At 37.7% G+C, this 22,219-nt stretch overlaps 1 protein-coding gene across 14 annotated transcripts in view; it reads right to left on the reverse strand.

Annotated features, from left to right (window-relative positions):
• The window catches only part of Synd (protein kinase C and casein kinase substrate in neurons protein Synd), a 262,630-nt gene that overhangs the window by 78,330 nt on the left and 162,081 nt on the right, over positions 1–22,219 (reverse strand). For 13 of the 14 annotated variants that reach the window (XM_090383311.1, XM_090383314.1, XM_090383317.1 and 10 more), the window contains one exon: positions 4,414–4,557. In XM_090383311.1, the coding sequence (XP_090239437.1) occupies positions 4,414–4,557 (144 nt within the window). The remainder of the gene's footprint in view (positions 1–4,413; positions 4,558–22,219) is intronic. The other variant, XM_090383321.1, reaches the window with a different exon arrangement.

Here is a 22,219-nt window from a genome sequence, read left to right on the forward strand (position 1 = left end):
AAACTGGTGATAGCACTGGCGGGATAAGTTTTTTAGCTAGCTAGCAAAGACGCTGGTTTGAAAGATTTGTTTGAAATTTCTAATAACTATTACATTAAATATTAAACTGTTTCTTATTTTCATTTCGATGCCATATGCTTGCATTTCACTATGTACTGTCTATGTACATAGTCATATTATGAAGGTACATATAATACATACATAGACAAAATTTTAGACTAGTTTTTCTTATGTATTTCATACTTTGGAATGGAACCCCTTTATTACTATGGGAGCCATAACTCAGTATTCGCATTTTCAGTATTCATGGCATTTCTCAGGAACATTTAACCCCCGCAAATAGCGGAGGTTTACTGTAATTCTTTTCAGATTCTTCTTGAAAAAACCAAATTAACTTCATAAATAGTATCTATAGTATCTATCTTCATAAACAATAATATATATAAGAAGAATCTGAAAAGTAATTCTTTTCAGATTCTTCTTGAAAAAGCCAAATTAACTTCATAAATAGTACACTCTGCCAAACCACATTTTCACTTTTAACCTTAAATCTGCAAAGGAAGGTCTCATGCTAAAATGACAGATCACCAGTCTCTCAAAAATTTGCTTCATTACTAGTAAGAGGATTATAAGCCTGTATCACAATGGATCATTAAATGGTGTTCCAGGATGCTCCAAATAATTTTTAATAAACTGTTTCCTAAACATCTGTAAAGTAGTCTTACCTTCTACCGAAAATGAGTTACATAATGATAAATCTATTAATAAATCTACATAACCTGTTAATAAATTAAATCCCCAAGAAATTATTTCCTGGAACTATTTTTTGTTAGAGAAGCTAATTTAAGTTCCAATAAACCAATCTGGATCACTTGTTAGGCTCAATTTCATCATTTAAATAATTCTCTTGCTTTAGATTAAAATAACAAACTTTGGATCTAATTTTTCAGGATTTTCAACTTTTGACCCGTATTTCTTTATTTTTGTTATATCATTTTCATAATCATCCTCAATTAACATTCCAGATTAACAGTCCCTTATTCTTTTAACATTCCTAATCTCAACTTCTTTCAATAAAGCTCTCCGAAATTAATGTGCTTTTGAAACATGCACCCATTCTCAGGCTGATCAGGGAAAAGTTTACTGAGAAATGTCTCAACAATGTTATGCCAAACCAAAGTACCACCATACTCAGGCTGATCAGGGGAAAGCTTACTGAGAACTATCTCGACAGTGTTATGCCAAACCAAAGTACCACCACAATTTGAATTCTTAATTTATACCTTAATGCATGTGCATTCTGTATGATAACACCCTAAGGTGATATGAGCGTACAGAAAGAGGGGGAGGGGTGATTAGCTGAATAGATATTCAAAGCAAAAATTAATAGTATGAGGACTAGGATATAATAGATTTAGATGGCAATATCTGTATATAGGTGATTGAAATAATAGTAATAGAGGCATGTGATGCAAGAAAGCAAACGTATGAGCTTATGCAGCATCAGTCAAAAAAAGGGAAAAAAAAAAAAAAAAATTCACACAACCATTCCCTCTAAAAGTTTGTCCAGTTCCTCCTTGAATTTATTTAAGCTATCAACTTCCACAATGATAGATGGAAGTTTGTTCCAGCAATTAACCACCCGCTGGCTAAAGGCAAATTTCCGCACATCTATTCTACTACTGTTTTTCCTCAATTTGAATTTATGTCCCCGCACATTCATAATCTCAGCAGGCAGAAGAATTCCATCAGAATTCGGCATGCTCAACCCATTCAAGACCTTATACACCTCAATCAGATCACCTCGCAGGTGCCTAGTCTCCAGAAGCTGCAATCTGTAGAACTTAAGCCTCTCCTAAGAGGATCCCTTCATTCCCCTCACCAATCTTGTTGCCCTTCTCTGTACATGCTCAAGCAAATCTACATCCATCCTAAAATGAGGCCTCCAGACCTGTATGCAGTACTCAAGGCATGGCCTGACGAATGCCTTATACAAAGGGATAATCACCTCCTTTTCCCTCCTAGCAAAATTCCTACATATCAATAACAAAACCCCATGACCTGCTCTTGCAGCCTGTCTGCATTGCTCAGAAAACTTAATATATCTGACTGCACAATTAATTACTCCCAGGTCTTTTTCATTTTCTACCAAATTAAGTGTAGTACCACACAGTTGTTACGTTCCTCTGGGGTTACTTCTCCTTTGCAGTACTTTGCATTTGTCAATGTTAAACTTAGGTTTAACATCTGACCAAATTTTATAGATCCTGTTGCAGTAGCACACTGCCATTACTGTCATTAACAACGCTGCCAACCTTTGTATCAACTGCAAACTTTGACACTAAGCCTGATATAACTTCATCAATATCATGGATAAATATAGAAAACAACAGTGGGCCCAACACCGAACCCTATGGAACTCCAAGAATAAATTTGTATTAATGTGCATTTCTCTTGAATGATAAAAAAAAAAAAACAAAAACCTTGAAGGAAGCAAGTTTCAGAGATTAATGAATATGGTCCAGAGTCGATGATAAATCTACATAAAAGCAAACCATACCACTGCACTCAGTGAAGTTTGAGTGAATCTACATTACAGAACGCCACACTGAAGTAGTTTCACTGTACAGCAAGTCCCCGACTTATATAACTATGGACTTATATAAATAATTATTTTTCACTCAATTTTTTTTTTAGGATTGTAAAATTAAAAACAGTAAAAAAAAAAAAAAAAAAATCAATAACGATAAACACGTCACGCAGAAATCGCACAAGTCAGATAGGGAGTAACAAGTTTATGAAGCTTAAAAAATAGGAATGAAGAGAAGATTCTAAATTTTTTTTTTTTTATATGACTGAAGATTTCAGTGAAGGGGAAACCCCATAATAATATAAAAACCCACAGAATTCCAGCTATTGGTATAACTGCAAATGCAATAAAATTGTGTTTACTACCCGTTTATAACAAAGAAAGCCCAATAAACCAGCTGGAAATTGTTTTTATTGTTTTATGGTAGTGACCTCCAGAAATTTGCTTTTGTAAAATATGACCATGTGAGCTCGCATGAGATGATAATAGCGTGTCTCCTCCTTAACACTGTGAAGTTCTTTATAGAAAATTTCATTTTGACCATTATCATGGTGTTGAGAATAAGTGACAGCGGTACTAGTAAATCTACCAAGAAAAGAAAGCGATTGATTTGGATCAGAAATTAAAATAATAAGGTGTATGAAAATGGCCAAACATTAACAAGTATCATGCAAAATTTAGATTTGTCAGTGTCAACAGCGAATACAATAATAAAGGAGAAAGACAGACTACAAGAAGCAAAACGGTGAAGGGATCGGCATTAATGAAGTCAATTATAATAACCAAGGCTACGAAATACATATCAGTTTTCACAGTACAATAACATGAAGGGGAAAAACTTCTTCTTCCTTTTATATTTTCTTTTCTTATGTGCAACTATGGCTACTTCACTGCTGTCCCCAGATAAAGTTTTTAATTGAACTAATTAAAAATATATAACTATTTTTCTTCATTCTTGTGAGGATATTATGTAGTTTTTGTAATTTTGGCATATCAGGGATATAGTAGCAATATTTTAATAGTTAATCCCAAGTTACATAAAACTCGACTTCCATAGGAAGTCCTGGAACATATCTCTTACGTATATTAGGTACATGCTGTACTAAAATATGTGCGATAATAAAAAGCAAAATCAATCGAAAAGGGATAAATTAAGCATAAATAAAAGCACACAGAAAAGTTAAAATGTTTTTGTGTGATTTTGTTCATTTATTATTTGATAAGATTGTAGAAGAGATAATATCCACAAGATTCCTGCAATATCTGTGAACATCAATATGTTTGTTATTTGGTTTTTAGGAGCATTAGCAACTAAGGCCATATTGCTCCGGGGATATGCGGTGGTCATTCCCTGAACTTTCCGCATCCTCTGTATTTGGTGGTCACGGGCTCGAACTCCAGTCTAATCAAGAAGCGTGTGCTACGCACTGCTGCTCCTGCCCACCTCGCTATGGAGGCGTCAGAACATCAATAGTTTGTAAGTATATGAGCATATGAGGTTATGGTGCTTGTAGGTATATAAAACATTACTTTGTGGGAAATTTTCTGTATGGTGTGAATGTGGGAAAATTTACAAAATAAAATTAATTTTTTTCTTAAAAAAAAAAAGGGACAGGAAAATTGCAACAGCACAAATATGACTAAATATGGTATGATCAGTTTAATTGATATAATTAACTGATAACAGAATATTTCAAAATTATTTAATCACAAATTTACATAATAACCAACTATATAATGGTTTCAAATACATAACTATTATTTTATTAATCACTACCAAATTGAATGTTAAAAGTTTACCATCATAAACTTTATGATCATACTTTTACCTGGTCAGGAGATAAAGAGGTGTCTCCAGTAGCATTTCTTTCTTGATTGACAGCAGATTTTTCATTTTTACAGGCCGTATGATAATCTGTTTTACATTTTGTGACTTTCGCTAGAACTTTGGCCCATGGTTTTTGAGCCTAAAATTAAAAAAAATCTATGTATTATAACATATAATATTATTAATATTAGTAGTGGTATATGATGTAAGAAGGCAAGCTTATAAAACATCAGCAAAAACAAAACCCCTTCCCACATCATCTGTCCATAGTCTCCAATAAAATAATTTGTCTAGTTCTTCATTGATTTTATTCAAACTACCAGCTTCCACAGCAACAGATGGAAGTTTTTCCAATGATCAACCATCCACTAGCTGCCAGCAAACCTCCACACATCTATCCTGCTACCACATCCTTCCTCAATTTGAATTAATGATCCCTCATGTGTAGTCTGAGAAAAAGGAAGCATGCCATCAGCAATGAGCTTGCCTAATCCATTCAAAGCCTTAAAACCTCAATCAGATCATCTTGCAGGTGCCTAGTTTCGAGAAAAAGGAAGCATGCCATCAGCAATGAGCTTGCCTAATCCATTCAAAGCCTTAAAACCTCAATCAGATCATCTTGCAGGTGCCTAGTTTCCAGACATTGCAATTTGCAGAACTGAAGCCATTCTTGGTAAGAGCACTCTTACCAAGAATAAGAGCACTTTTACCAAGTGCTCTTACACTCTTGGTAAGAGCACTCTGGTAAAAGTGATTTTCAAAATCTACACATAAAAATTGGTTAAAAACAGCATCTAAATTCTTGGAGGTATAAATCACGTTGGCTAGTGTAATGAGACTTGAAATAAAATAAATATAGTGAAATATTTCATACCTTACAAGTTATCCCCTTCAAAATAATTGCCCTGTGCCTGCACATACTGTTTCCATATGCTTCTTTCTTCCAAGCATAGAAAGATTTCTGGAAGTCTTTTGTAAGCCCTTTTAACTAATACTTTAGTAATTTTTTTTCTGAATGTCTTCAATGGATTGAAAATGGGTTCCCTTAAGTACACCTCTCAGTTTAGGGAAGAGAAAAAACTGTCACAGTGGACTAGGTCTGGCAAGCAGGGTACATGTTCACACAAAGGGATTTGTTTTTGGCCAGAAACTGGCAAACAGAGAACATGTTGTGTGCTGGAGCATTGTCTTGATGGAGCATCCAATCACCAACTTCCACAATTCAGGTCTCTACCTTCGAATTCTTTCACATTGTACTGCATTGAAGTTCCTGTCAGAACTTCAATGCAGTACAATTTGACTGACAGCCTGATTTGGTGGGACGTATGCAGCCATCTTTTCAAGAGTGTGATCATGAACCAGTACCACTGAAGGAAGAAGTCGAAAAAGCCATCAGAGAACTAACGTGTGGCTAGTCACCTGGAATTGATGAAATCCCAGCAGAATTGATTAAAGCTACAGGTGTGAAGGGCGCTGAGTTTTTTTATAAAATGATTGTAAAAATTTGGGAAATGGGACGGTGGCCATCAGATTGGAATAAATCAATTTTCATCCCCTTACCTTTTGGTAAGGGGATTTCATCCCCTTACCAAACCTTAGCCTAATTTCTCACACTAGCAAGATTCTTCTTAAAATCATATTAAACAGAATCTCAAGAAAACTTGAAGAAGAAATGCCAGAAGAGCAAGCAGGTTTCAGAATGAGGTAGGGGAACCAGAGATCAGATCTTAAGTCTACGACTGGTTGTTGAAAAATGCAAGGAATTCAATGTTCCAATCGTTTTGTGTTTTATAGATTATGCAAAAGCATTTTATTGTGTTCAACATGAGAAACTAAGGGAAACGATGACTATTATGAGTTTCCCAATCCACATAATTCAGCTGATTAAGCTACTGTACCAGGAACAGGAAGGAACTGTGAGAACAAACATGGGAATCACAGACTTTTTCGCAACAGGTAACGGTGTCAGGCAGGGCTGTATTTTGTCACCTCACCTTTTTAAAGATATCAAATGTTTAAAAATATAAAAATATATTTTTTATTTTTATCATGCACAAAGATATCATGCGCGAAGCTTTGGAAGATTTAGAGACTGGCATCAAAATTGGAGGACTGAAGAAAAACAACCTTCGTTATGGAGATGATACTGTGCTAATTTGTAATTCTAAGAATCATCTTAAAGAAACTCTGAGGAGAGTATGTGAAGTAAGTAAGAAAAAAGGATCGTTTCTGAATGTGTGTAAAACTAAAATTATGGTGATTGGTGATAATCTCGGTTCCAGTAAAGTGAAGGTTAATGGGCAAGATATCGAAGAAGTTGACGAACTTGATTACTTAGGGTCAAGAATAAATAAAAATAGTGACTGCTCAAATGATGTAAAGAGACGACAGGCAATTGCTAAAACGTTGGTCGCTGATCTGATAAAATTATGGAGAGATCGTGATCTGCCCCTAAAGACAAAACTGAGAATCATTGATTCGTTAATTTTTCCAGTTGCCACTTATGGATGTGAAGGATGGAATCTGAAAAGAGTTGACAGGAAGAAAATTGAGGCATTTGAAATGGGGTGTTACAGGAGAATACGGTGTATTTCTTACTTGGATTGAAGAACAAATAAGTGGCTATTGAATAAAATTGGCAGGCCTAAAATTCTTCTTCATAGCATCAACAAAAGAAAACTCAAGTTTTTTGGTCATATAGTAAGAAAGGAAAACTTTCTGTTGAAGAATATAATGGAAGGAAAAACCGAGGGGAAGAGGTGCAAAAGAAGACCTGCAACTAGGTGGAAGGATGGGATCAGTGAACTTCTGGGCATGATACATTGTGATGCTGCTCGTATAGCACACGATCGATGCAATTGGAGGAATTTGTTGGTGGCCACAATAACTCCTCAGGGAGCTATGTGACTAGAAGAATTCAGCAATAATAATAATTCCTTTAATACCAAAGAAAACAAGAAACATGGCTCTCTCTCTCTCTCTCTCTCTCTCTCTCTTTTTTTGACATTCTTTATTTGGTCTGGAGATTGTTTTGTCTTCCATTGCACTGATTATCTTTTAGTTTCTGAGTCGTAGTAAAACAGCCAACTTTCCTTGCAAGTAATCTCTTCAATCTTTTTTTCAAAACATCTTCACAAACTTAGAGTCTTCTCATTCTATAATTTTCATTCAAAATTTTTTGGTACACACTTTTCTCATGCCTAAATTTTCAGTTAAAATTTGTCTGAATGAAAGGATCACTGATTGCTGGAACAAACTTCCATCTGTTGCTGACGTTGATTCATTGTTCAATTCTTTTCTATCAGTTTTCCAGCAAATTGTAAAAACACAAGGTAATGAAAACCTGTTTCACTGTAAAGTGAATGACCGTGTTGGAATGCAACTTGGCAGACAACTAGGGAAAGGTTCAAGGTCAACTGCTGTGTGTTGATGTGTAGTGGTTGCATGCAGTCTTGTTATTTAATAACCACACTTTGTATATCTATCATAGGCTTCTGTATCACCTGATAATTTATATGCATTGCATAAATTTTTCTTCTCTGCCACAAGTCTCATCAATTCATCATACATCCATTTAGGTCTAAGTCTGGAATGGTATTTCTTAGTTGGTATGAAAAGCCTAGTAGCTTCTACAATTACTTCCCTGAATGCTTCCCATTTGGAATTTGGCATTGATAACATCATCAGATGGTCCCACTATTTAATATTTAAAAACTGTCTGAGACCACTGTGGATCACCCTTCCAAAAGCAACAGCCCTTCCCTTTACCCTTGACAGTAGTTATCACACATCAGCACATTGTGATCACTGCCATTCAGAGGGTAGATTCTTAATGCATGAAGAATCACTGCTAATAATCAGATCAAGAATACTGCTTCCACTTGTTGCCTCTCTAACATGCTACTGTAGAAAACCATCATCCATCATACGCATGGTGAATTTTTTTGCACTCTAGAATGAGCAGCCATGGGAGTTTATTCAAAACTTATACTACCTGAACACTTCATTAGGATGAGTTAATAGCATGTTATATTGCTGTGGACTCAAATCACTACACCAACGATGTGGCATGGGATCAACATAATGTTGAAAAGTGATAACCAATATTGGACCAACCATTATGAATAAACTTGTCCTCAATTCAGTGATATGAGCAGAGAAATTACACTGATGAACAGAACAATTCCCTGCACATGCCATAATTCAGCATATACTGGGCACATGATTAATATTCTTCACACTAAACATGAGTGGGGTCACCCAATAGTTTATCCCATAGATGCTCAATGGGATTGAGATTCAAGGATTGGGTTATCCAGGGAAGATACCTGAAGTCTTCCTTGTGTTCCTCAAATGACTCTTTCGCATATCTGACATAGTGGATGGTTCCACTGTCATCTCGAAAGTACTGCTATCCATAGGGTAAACGTACAACATTGTTAAGCATACCTGATCCACAATAATGTTCAGATATGTTCTGATGTTCACATCCTTCCACTGGGACCAATTAACAAATGATATACTAAGAAAATAGGCTACTCACCTTTACATCATGGGGCCTGTTTTGTTTCTTGGTAATACAGAATGGTTCTATTGCCTCATATGGTTTCCTCCATGTGTTTACTCTTCTATTGGTACTGAAAAGCACAAACTAGGACTTATCAGCCCATATGACTTGCCACTAGTCCTCCTGTTTTCACCCTTTGCATTCCTGGCACAAGCACAGCCATATGTTCTGGATAGTATCCAAGGTTAGTGACTTCCATTATTATCTCCTCCTTCTGCAGTGCATTGTTTACAGGGTTTTTCACACAGCACGCGAATTAATGCATTTTGATATTCCTGATTAAATGCAAACATTAATTGTCTTGTGACCTTGAAAATTAAACTTGATAATTCATTCCAGATGTCAATTATCTCACAATCCAGCAACTTACACTTTCCACCTTAGCTGTGTCTGATTTGATTAGGACTTTATTGGCGCAGCAGCAACGTAGGCTATAATGTGCCAACAATGGTAAATTAAAAAAAAAAAAAACAGTACTAAAAATGGTAAAAGATAGAAAGGCAATAAAAGATTATAGTGACCCATTAAAATTGGTCAAGATGTCAAGAAAAGGTTTGTAAGCTATATATAAAAAGAGAAAATGATCAAAGGTATAAATGATAAATAAATATAATTAAAAGTGTACATGATAAAATAAAAGGAAACAAGTTAATTAATTTTAACCAATTAACACCTATGAAAAAACTATCTGTCAAAACTATTTGTTTCCTTGACTTATAATCTCACTCATAGTGAGATTATAAGTCAAGGAAACAAAAATTACCAAAATTTCAAAGAAAATATATTTATTTTTTTAGAAAAACATGTGTCCTCAAAGGGGATGTTAGGCAGATAAGTGGTATTTTTCAAAGCAGCCTTTTTCAATACATATTGTTTTCTGACAATTCTTATATAACCACCTAGCTTTCATATGAGACACACAACATTTTAATTGTCTATCACGATTTTCTAGAAAGTGATGGCCTTCACTAATTTTCATGTAACTTCTGGCTTATCGCTTCTTATTGATGCAGCATCTTTCAAATAACTTCGTATGATGTTTCAACAAAAATCTAATTGATTCATTTTTATCTTTGCTGTCATTTGGTGCAACTTCCACACATTAGCGATGGTCATACCTAATATGTATGTAAACAGGACCCACCACTATTTCTTGCCTCTTATTGCTATCCTGTACAAAGATTGATTTGGACTTTATTGGCGCAGCAGCAACGTAGGCTATAATGTGAAAACAATGGTAAAAAAAAAAAGTACTAAAAATGGTAAAAGATAGAAAGGCAATAAAAGATTATAGTGACCCATTAAAATTGGTCAAGATGTCAAGAAAAGGTTTGTAAGCTAGATATATATTGATCGTGGGTATCTACATCACCCATTCCACTACTATATGATGCAAACGATGAAGGCTGTTCTACATTAATCTTAGCTTTTGCAATTTTTGACCAATGTTTTACGTATTGTAATGGTTCAACAAAATCATAATTGGTCAGAATATAAGAAATATAACATACATTGTTATCTTTCCATTTTATGCATATGTTTCTTTAGACATCATAATAGGACAGTGTTGAACTCTATTGTCCCTCACAGTTCCTATAGCTCTTATTTTCTTCTTTTTCAAAAATAACATCAATGAGTACGTTGTAAAATAATTGTTATAGAAAACTGTGGTTTGATGGATCCAGCACATGTTCCAATAAATCAATAAATTTAATTAAATTTAATTTAACCGATTTAATAAATCGGTAAAATTACGGTAAAATTACAGAGCCGAACTTCTGGGATCACTGCTCTTGGCGCATTCCTCCCCCTTATCTCCGGTCTTCAGCACAGCTGCTAGCAAACCGTAACCGGCTAGTGCTAATCGACAGATTCCTGCCAAAGCAAATGCTGCCCTCACTGCAAGCCATCGACGGGGACCTCCAAGAAGTGGTCAATAATAAAAAATACAGGAAGGGTATCCTCGTCAAACTGAAAATGTAAAACTGTGCTTTGCTTTGTTAATAATCTGATGTAACTTATGTTTTTCTCATGTATCTTTTGTAAATATATTTTGTAAACCCCTGGCACCACCATGCCGTGACGGGACTAATTGTATGTCTATCATTGCTGCAATTAAAGATTCTATTCTATTCTATTCTATAAATACTCTTGCACCTACAGGTATACTCTTCACATTTTTGGTTTCTTTAGTTGGTTTTCTGCAATAGACATCAAAAGCATAGCAATACCCAGAAGAACTACTTACCATCCGAATTTTAACCAGTGAAGTTCTGTTAAAAAAATTTTTTAACCGTACCGCACTGGTTTCCCCTTGATAAATTTTTTTTTTTTTTTTTTTTTTATTTATTTATGAAAACCCCAAACACGAAAGGTATCAAAACCTATAGTACTTAGTACTGTGCATGGGTTGAAGGAGACGTATGGGGGGAGGGGGTTGCCGGAAACTTTGCTCTAGAGACTAAACATGGGTTTCACCACTTCAAGCCTCCAATAAGCAAAGTGGTGGTATTTCACCGGTTGATGAAAGTCATCTACCACCTATGTACCAATATGGCATAGGATATGCAGAATTTGCACACCTGGAGTGTGTGTGGGGGGGGGGGAATCATGCACCACATTTTCATTTTTTCTCTAATTTTAACCTGATTGAATATTATGATGCAGTGAGGAACTGGGTGCAAAAAAAAAAAAAAATTGATATCATATTTTTGGATTTCAGGAAGGCCTTTGATACAGTTAAGTTTGGCTGAATTATGTCCAAAATACTTCACTATTGACTCGTCTATTGGCAGATCCTTGTGAAAAAACCCCACTGGCAAAATTGTTTTATGAGCATATTCATTATTGGCCTAACTTTGTACTTTCGATCTTGACAATTGACAATTTCATCATTACTGGCCAGATGTACAAATCGCTTTATTTCTAGATATCGATCTCTTGACATGGCATTATAAATGCACGAGACACCAAGTCTTCATCCAGACACCAATACATTCTTTCTTGAGGACAGTTATGATATCCTGTCAAAAGCAATATTGCAATAAAACTTCACATTTCTTTGTTGGCGATAGTAAATTCATGATTGTTTTTTTGTCGAGCATATATTATCGTGTGTTCGCATATACAGTCTGCGATTTCATCATTAAAAAGTTTTTTGAATATTCTGGGTGGGGACAAATCTTTTAAGTCATTTTTCATAGCATCTAACTAACTTGTAAAACAATGTTCATTTGTTCCGAAAGGTGCATATTCCGGATGTCTCTTCGGACAATTTGCTTTTTCGAAATCAAGATATACTGTTGAATCACTACCATTTTTATCTTCTGGAACATCTTCTTCCCAGGGTAAAACATCATCTTCATTGGTATTTTCAAATGAAATTTATTTCCATAGAATCAGGAATTTCTTTTGGAAATGAATTAAGGTCCTGTAAAACATCTTCATCCAACTCTTTCACAATCTGTCAACTCGTCCAAATTTGGAGGTAATATGCACATTTCAAAAATCTTATTATCATTAGAATCTTGATTTGCAATCTCTTCAATAGCTTCCTCAAGTCTGGTGTATTTCTTCTTGCCATAAAAAATTTTCAGTTCTGTTATCGCCCGGTTTATGATTCAATATAAACAAAAATAAAACTTGTATACAGTAATGCCCCATTTGAGGACAGTAAGATATAAACAAAAAAATAAATAACTAGAAAAAAACGTAATAAATGAAACCTTGTTCATACTTACAGCATATACTGTGTCTCTAAATATGATTGTAAAACAAAGACAACTAAAAAACATGCTGTATATAAAAAAAATTTGATGATAACGTCCATGAGTCAGTAGAAAAATAAATCGGCCTCTGGCAACAGTTGCAAGATCGGTACTGTACACATCTGGTGCTGAGGGCAGTATATGAACTCATTTCCTGATATTTATAGGTAAACAATATAGAGAAATAATTCATGGAATTATGACAGTTTAAAAATAATAACATTTTGAATTAGCGTTCCCATACGAGTATGCCAGCTGCTAATGGGTTAAATAGGAAATAACAGCTGACACGTGGTTGTTATCAGATAGTATCCAACAGTGCACAGGACTTGGTGAGATGGCTAAAAGTGATAAAAGATATACGACGCTGCTCATGTTTAAAGCGTGGACATTTTGTTAAAACATGTTTAATTGTTAAAAAGGTGTCACAATCCTCACACATAGGAGGGTCATCTGCCCTCAGCAGAAAAGAATGTGTAAGATGACTATGTTCTATATGGAGGTGAGCAAGAACAACTTCCTCTCTGTGGTTCCTGTGGAGACTAGACTGTCTTGTTTGGATCACAGGCTTAATTTGATATAACTTGTTTTTTGCCAGTTCATTCCATGATTGCCATTTGGAATGTAGTACATTTCATATTGCTTCCCTATAGCCTTAAAGGGAACCATCAAGCTGTGATTCCTATGGGACTGTGCTGATCTGGCTGCAGCATCTGATAGATCATTACTCATGATCCCAATGTGGATCGGGATCCAGCAGAAGTGGATGTCAAATTTAGATTCATAAAGAGAATGTAATTTGCACTGAACTGTGGACAGGACTGAATGAGGATTATATCACATCACTGACAGAGCCTGTAATGCACATAAATACTGTGTATACCAAACACTTGATAATTATTAGTTTTTATGAGATACAATCTCATAAAATGGGATCAGTTAACAAATCAGTTAGCTCTATAGTATACAATGCTGCTGTGTATACACAGCAGTTGTGGGGAATCTTCTCATATACTGAGCAACATGGGAAGACTACAGCTGATCCCACACATGACCCTGACTTCGAGCCATCAGTAAAGACAGGCAGAAATCAAAGTAGAAAGATTGATGGGCAGCATAGAGTTGCAGGTAAACAGAAGGTGGAGTGATTGACTTTCCCCCATTAATAAGAGAGAAGTTGCATGATGGAAAGTAGGCATGCCAGAATGGAAGGGGCTGCCTTGGTGAATGGGTAACATTGTCTTGGACAGGAATAAAAAAGGGATGGTTGGCAGTCTGACAGTTATTATAGAGATTTTTCCCATCATGGTTGGAAGAAATGTCCACATAGGGTTGTCTAGCAGGGATTTCAGTTTAAAAGTATATTTTAGTGACATCTATTGTTGTTATTTGGTTTTTAGAAGCATTAGCAACTAAGGCCATACTGCTCTGGGGATATGCGGTGGTCATTCCCTGACCTTTCCACATCCTCCGTATTTGGTGGGCATGGGCTTGAACCCCGGTCTAATCAAGAAGCGTGTGCTATACACTGTTGCTCCTGCCCACCTGGCTACAGAGGCGCCATTTAGTGATATCTGCTTTCATCGAAGCGAGAGAGGTGGTTCAACATATAAACACTAGACAGGGGATGTTCTGAATGCTCCACTGGAAGTGCAGATGGTTTGAAAGTAAACTAGGTCTAAACATCGAAGTACACTGTTTCGAGCAGATGAATACACTCGGGACCCATAATCTAATTTTGATCGGACAAGTGCATGATAGAAGCTGAGTAAAATGCAATGATCTACTCCCCAATTATTAGAGAAGGAACATAAGTGGTTCAGTTCCCTTATGCACTTTGTCCATAGTTGATGGATATGTGGTAAAAATGTCAACTTATTATCAAATAAGAGCTCCAAGAATTTTGCCTCCAGTGCTACTGGAATGATGTTTTGTCCAAGCTTGAGTTCTGGTTCAGGGTGAAGGTTCCATTTGCGACAAAAGTGTATGCAGACAGTCTTCTGAGGTGAGAACCTGAAACCATTAGCATTTTCCGAAGAGTTCACATGGTCAATGGTGGGTTGCAATTGCCTTTCAATGACCCTCATGTTGCACGATTGTGAAAAGATGTTAGGGTCGTCAACGAAGAAGGCGCACTTAACAGCTGGAGGAAGTTGTTCAGTAACAGAATTAACTTTGATAGCTAAAAAGTGTAACACTCAGAACTGACCCTTGAGGAACGCCTTCCTCTTGGCAGAAAGGTCGAGAGAGAAGTGGATCCCACACAAACTTGGAATGTGCAGTTTAACAAAAACATTTTAATAAAAAGGGCTATATGACCTCTAAGACCAAGATTACAGATATCTTTTAAAATTCCAAATTTCGAGCTGTGTCATATGCTTTTTCCACATCAAAGAAAATTGACAGCAGGTGCTTGCATTTAAGGAAAGCAACTCAAAAATATGTTTCCAATCTTATTAAATGGTTGGGTGTTGACCTGTTTTTTCAGAAGCCATATTGTATTCTATAAAGGAGATTATTTTTTTCTAAATACCATATTGGGCACTGACCATCCATTCTAGGTTGTTTGTTATTTGGTTTTTAGGAGCATTAGTAACTAAGGCCATATTGGTCGTTCCCTGACCTTTCCGCATCCTTCGTATTTGGTGGTCACGGGCTCAAACCCTGGTCTAATCAAGAAGCATGTGCTACGCACTGCTGCTCCTGGCCACCTGGCTACAGAGGCATCCCATTCTAGGATCTTGCCAAAAAGCGTGTCAGAGCAATTGGGCAGTAATTCTATGGAATTTTTGAATCCTTCACTGGCTTCGGAAAGACAAGCACGATTGCCAGGAGTCTGATACTGATCTTCAAGATAGATCCTGTTGTACAGACAGAACACTCAATCCATAGATTCAGATGAATGGTGTTTAATCATCTCATAATGAATTTCATCTGGCCTGATGGCACTTGCCTGAGATTGAGACAGTGAACCTTTCAATTCCAGTTCTGCGAAAGGCTGATTGTATGCAGTGGTGAGCTGGCACGTGCGAGCCAATTGTTAAATTTTCAAGAATTTAACAAGCTCCTTGAAGTTGTCACAGATATTCTCTCAGATATGCCAGACAAGCTGTGCTTGCTACCTGGGAGTCTAAAATGTGGATGGAACTGATATTTGGGTAACATTCAAGTCAAGTGGACCCAATTTTAGCAAAGTCCGGACAGTCTGTGACAGCCAAATCCTCTGCTTGCACCTTCACGATGGTGGGACTGATAGTAATCCTGGGTATAACCTCCATGTACAAGCACATGGTGGGTGACCACCCAGGTGTGACCCAACGAAAGCAGGGGTTGAGATGTGGTGCCCACACCACATGGAAGAATGCCGCCCATCTGTGTTACCAAGCAGTTCTAGGTGGTAGATGACTCTCATCAACCGGTGCAATACCAGCACTTTGCTAATTGGCGGCTTGAAGTGGTAGAACCCATGTTTAGTCTTCAGAGCTAAGTTCCAGTCAACCCTTCCCCATCTCTTTCATCAGGCAGTATGATTGATGACTTTTCAGGTTATGGTGAACATCGTGGTGAGATCAAATCTTCCTTACATTTCGAGGGTACAGCTCTAAAACAGTGTTCGCAGGCCGGCAACTAGTTAGTACACCGGACCAAACCTATTAGTAACTCTCTGGGAGGCTTCCGTATCAGCTAGTGTATAATCTTGCTACCTCTACTCTCCCAGATAGTGACTGGAGGGGGGTCCAAGTAGTGTGTATGCAGGGGGCATTGTCGAGGCCATGTTATGTCAAGGATCTGGGCATGTTCTTACCATGTGTACGCCATATCCAAAAAGTTCATTACTTCATTCAGCATGTCCCACCCAATTTTTCTTACTATTGAATACACCATGAATTGTCAAACTAAGAGCATAAAAAGGTGATACTGTTATACACGTTGGCACTAATGATATTAACAGTAGGAGACCAGCGGAATTACTTAACAAGTACAGGTCACTATTGAAAAAAAAGCCGTGAATTAGGGTTGAATTTGAAAGTGTCTGCAATTCTGCCCAGACAAAATAGGAGGGAGTATATGATGAACGTCTTGTCGATTAATTCAGCCCTGGAAAGATTGTGTGAGGCTCAAGGGGTAGAATTTTTTTTCAGCCTGGTCTGTACTTGTTAACAGGAGAGACTGCTTCTACAGGGATGGGATACGCTTAAATAGGAAAAGTGCAAGAATATTTGCTGATGCTATCGAGGCAGTGTTAGGTGGGTCGGAAAACTGCTAGCTTCGGGGGAGGATACAAGAACTAATAGATTAACAGTAGCAACTGGCAGAGGTGAAAGTGATTCTTGCACTGCTTCTATTAGAATGAGCAGCAGCCAGGAAAACAAGATGCAGGGTATTTCAGAGACTGCTGGGAGTCACTGCGATACAAGTAAACACATGGGTTGTGTTTGGGTAGCTAAGAAGAGAAACATGTGCAGGTATACTTGCATGTACACCAATGCTAGGAGTTTGGTAAATAAATTTGATGAATTTGAGGTATTGCTCAAAACATCAAAGGCAGATATTGTTGGGATATCAGAGACGTGGTGTCACACAGATATAAGGAATGCAGAACTGGAATTTGGAGAGTACAATGTATACAGAAAGGACAGACAGGATAGAAGGGAGGAGGGGGCTATGCTATTACTTAAGAAACACATAAAATCCAAGAATGTGAAGCCAGTCGACATTGCTGGACAGTGCAGTGTCGAGTCAGTTTGGTGTGACATAAGCACTGGGAGATCAAAATTGAGAGTAGGAGTGTGCTATAGACCTAATGACTCTGATGAGTATAATAAGAAACTGTACAGGGAAATAGAGTGGTCCAATAAATCAGAGAATCTTATAATGGGGGATTTTAATTTCCCAGATATTGACTGGAATTTGTGGGTTGGTCACGTGCCCACACTAGCAAGGCTTTTGTGGATTTACTGGATGATTGTTTTCTACATCAGCATGTTCGGGAGGCAACTAGTGGGAATAATACTCTTCATCTGATTAACAGTAGTGATTCTTCATGCATTAAGAATCTGCAGATAATGGAACCACTAGATGGCAGTGATCACAGTGTAAGGTACTTACACTTTAAATACCGTCTCAGACCATCGACTACGATGGTCTGAGACAGTATTTAAATTCTATACAGTGAGACCAACTGATGATGTTACCAACAACAAATTCAAAATGGGAAGCATTCAAAGACTTTAACTTGGAAGCTACTAGACTTTACATATTAAGAAATATTGTTTAAGGTTTAGGCCTAAATGGATGTCAGATGAACTAATGAGACATATGGCAGAGAAGAAAAATGCATGGGATACATATAAATTAATGGGTGACATGGAAGACTATGATATATCTAAGCTGTTCTGTAATCAAGTCACAAAGGAGATTAGGCAGGTAAAGGCAGATTATGAGAAATCCTTGGCAAAGGATGCAAAGAAAAACAGCAAACTCTAGAAGGAAAGGGATGAATCATATTGGTCCAGTGGATATTCATGGATCAACTGTTGATGATGCTTCTCAGGTGGCTAACAAACTAAACGAATATTTTCATCTACATTCACACATGAGGAGTTATTCAGGAAGGGGAATGCCAGAGGTGAAGTAAACTCTGGCATGAGCTAGATGATTTTGTAATAACTGAGAGGAAAGTGTAGGATATATTGAGAATAAACATAAAAAAGGTGCCCGGGGTGGATGGGATCTATCCAGTTATATTGAAGGAGGCAGCAAAGGAAGTAAGCAAACCCTTAGCCATAATTATGAGAGCTTCTTTGGACTCAGAGGAGGTACCCATAGACTGGAGATGTGCAAATGTGACCCAAATTCACAAAGGAGGATCAAAGGCTGACACAAGTAATTATAGACCTGTGAGTTTAACTTCTGTTCCAGGAAAATTAATGGAGGCACTAGTTAAAGAAGCACTGCAGGATCATCTAGACAAGACTTCAGTTATAGCTCGGACACAGCATGGTTTTCTTAAGGGGAAGTCTTGTCTGACAAATTTGATTGGATACTATGATGTAGTCACAAAGAAACTGGATGCAAAGAATAACTTTGATATCATATATTTGGATCTTAGAAAGGACTTTGATACTGTTGCACATGGAAGACTGCTGCACAAATTGGAGCAGTGTGACATTGGAGGCAAATTGCTGCTATGGATAAAGGGATGGTTGAGGGGGAGAAGACAGAGTGGTAATCAATGGACACTGCTCATTGTGGACTAATGTTATTAGTGGAGTTCCTCAGGGTTCAGTGTTGGGTTCATTGTTGTTTTCTGTATTTATAAATTAGCATTAGCATTAGTAGAGGCATTTGATGCAAGAAAGCAAGCTTATGCAGCATCAGCAAAAAAAAAAAAAAAAAACCACTTCCACTTCACCCCTCTGTTCGTTCAAAATACCTGTCCAGCTGAGCCTTAAACTTATTTAGGCTATCAACCTCCACTACAAGGGATGGAAGTCTGTTCCACCAACCAACCACCCGCTGGCTAAAGGCAAATTTCCGCACGTCTATCCTACATCTGTCTTTCCTCAATTTGAATTTATGCCCTCTCAGGTGATTATTCTGAGCTAGAGGAAGAATCCCATCAGCATTGAGCATGCTCAAACCATTCAAGGCTTTATACACCTCTCTCAGATCACCTCGCTGGTGCCTAGTCTCCAGACACTGTAATTTGCAAAACTTAAGCCTTTCTTCGTAAGAGCACCCCTTTGTTCCATTCACTAATCTTGTTGCCCTTCTCTGTACTCGTTCCATCAGCTCTACATCCCTTCTTGAAATGAGGCCTCCAGACCTGTATACAGTACTCTAGGTGTGGCCTGACCATTGCCTTATACAAGGGAATAATCACCTCCTTATCCCTGCTGGAAAAATTCCTGTATATCATTGACAATACTCCATGAGCTACTCTTGCAGCCCATCTGCACTGCTCAGAGAACTTCATATCTGCCTGCACAACCACCCCCAAGTCCCTTTCATTCTCTACCACTGTCAGTGTAGTACCACAGAGTTGATACGTTGCTCTGGGGTTGTGGTTTCCCATGTGTAGTACTTTACATTTGTCAATGTTAAACTTCATTTGCCACCTCTCAGCCCATCTGCTCAACCTTTCCAGATCCTGTTGCAGCAGCATAGTGTCCGTAATGTCCTTGACAACCCTGCCAACCTTTGTATCGTCTGCAAACTTGGACATTAAGCTTGATATACCATCATCAATATCATTTATAAATACAGAAAACAATAATGGACCCAACACTGAGCCGTGAGGGACTCCACTAATAACATTAGTCCACGATGAGCAGTGTCCATTGATTACCACTCTCTGTCTTCTCCCCCTCAACCACCCCTTTATCCATAGCAGCAATTTGCCTCCAATGTCACACTGCTCCAATTTGTGTACAGTCTTCCATGTGCAACAGTATCAAAAGCCTTTCTAAGATCCAAGTATATAATATCAAAGCTATTCCCTGCATCCAGTTCTTTTGTGACTGCATCATAGTATCCAATCAAATTGGTCACGCAAGACTTCCCCTTAACAAAACCATGCTGTGTCCGAGCTATAACTGAAGTCTTGTCTAAATGATCCTGCAGTGCTTCTTTAACCAGTGCCTCCATTAATTTTCCTGAAACAGAAGTTAAGCTCACAGGTCTATAATTACTTGTGTCAGCCTTTGATTCTCCTTTGTGAATTGGGGTCACATTTGCAGATTTCCAGTCTATGGGTACCTCCCCTGTGTCCAAGGAGATTCTCATAATTATGGCTAAGGGTTTGCTTACTTCCTTTGCTGCCTCCTTTAATATAACTGGATAGATCCCATCCACCCCGGGTGCCTTTCTTGTGTTTATCTTCAACAGTTTCTCCTCCACTTTACTCCCAGTTATTTCAAGATTCTGTAGCTTACTGCTAGAGTTGAATACACCTCTGGCATTCCCCTCGCTGAATAACTCCTCATGTGTGAATGTCGATGCAAAATATTCATTTAGTTTGTTAGCTACCTGAGCAGGATCATCAACAGTTGATCCATCAATATCAAGTGGACCAATCTGATTCATCCCTTTCCTTCTTGAGTTTAAATAGGTAAAGAACTCTTTTCTGTTTTTCTTTGCATCCCTTGCCAAGGATTTCTCGTAATCTGCCTTCGCCTGCCTAACCTCCTTTGTAACTTGGTTGCATATCAACTTGTATCTATCATAGGCTTCTGTGTCATGTGTTAATTTGTAAGTATCCCATGCATTTTTCTTCTCTGCCATATGCCTCATTAGTTCATCTGACATCCATTTTGGCCTAAACCTTGAACAATATTTCTTAGTTGGTATGTAAAGCCTAGTAGCTTCCAAGATAAGTTCTTTGAATGCTTCCCATTTTGAATTTGCTGTTGGTAACATCATCAGTTGGTCCCACTGTATAGAATTTAAATACTGTCTCAGTCCATCGTAGTCGCCTTTACGGAAGCAATAACCCTTCCCTTTACCCCTAATGGTAGTTACCTCTTTGAGTAAATCCCACTTCAGCACACTGATCACTGCCACCTAGTGGTTCCGTTATCTGCAGATTCTTAATGCATGAAGAATCACTGCTGATAATCAAATCAAGAGTATTACTCCCTCTAGTTGCCTCCCGAACATGCTGATGTAGAAAACAATCATCCAATAAATCCACAAAAGCCTTGCTAGTGTGTGAGTGACCAGCCCCCCAAATTCCAGTCAATATCTGGGAAATGAAAATCTCCCATTATAAGACTCTCTGATTTACTGGCCCACTCTATTTCCCTGTACAGTTTCTTATTATACTCATCAGAGTCATTAGGCCTATAGCACACTCCTACTCTCAATTTTGATCTCCCAATGCTTATGTCACACCAAACTGACTCAACACTGCACTGTCCAGCGATGTCGACTGGCTTCACTTCCTTGGTTTTTATGTGTTTCTTAACTAATAGCATAACCCCTCCCCCCTTCCTATCCTGTCTATCCTTTCTGTAGATGTTGTACTCCCCAAATTCCAGTTCTGCATCCCTTATATCTGTGTGACACCACGTCTCTGATATCCCAACAATATCTGCCTTTGATGTTTTGAGCAATACCTCAAATTCATCAAATTTATTTACTAAACTCCTAGCATTGGTTTACACGCAAGTATACCTGCACCTGTTTCTATTCTTAGCTACCCTAACACAACCCATGTGTTTACTTGTACCGCAATGGCTCCCAGCAGTCTCTGAAATATCATGCATCTTGTTTTTCAGGCTTCTGCTCATTATAATAGAAGCAGTGCAAGAATCTCTTTCACCTCTGCCAGTGGCTACTGTCAATCTATTGGTCTTTGTCTCCTCCCAAGCTAGCAGTTTTCCGACCCACCTAACACTGCCTCGATAGCATCAGCAAATATTCTTGCACCCTTTCTATTTAAGTGTATCCCATCCCTGTAGAAG

This window comes from Mastigoproctus giganteus, chromosome 10 (assembly GCF_048544385.1).
Source record: "Mastigoproctus giganteus isolate SK-2022 chromosome 10, ASM4854438v1, whole genome shotgun sequence".
In the NCBI taxonomy this organism is placed as follows: Eukaryota; Metazoa; Arthropoda; class Arachnida; order Uropygi; family Thelyphonidae; genus Mastigoproctus; species Mastigoproctus giganteus.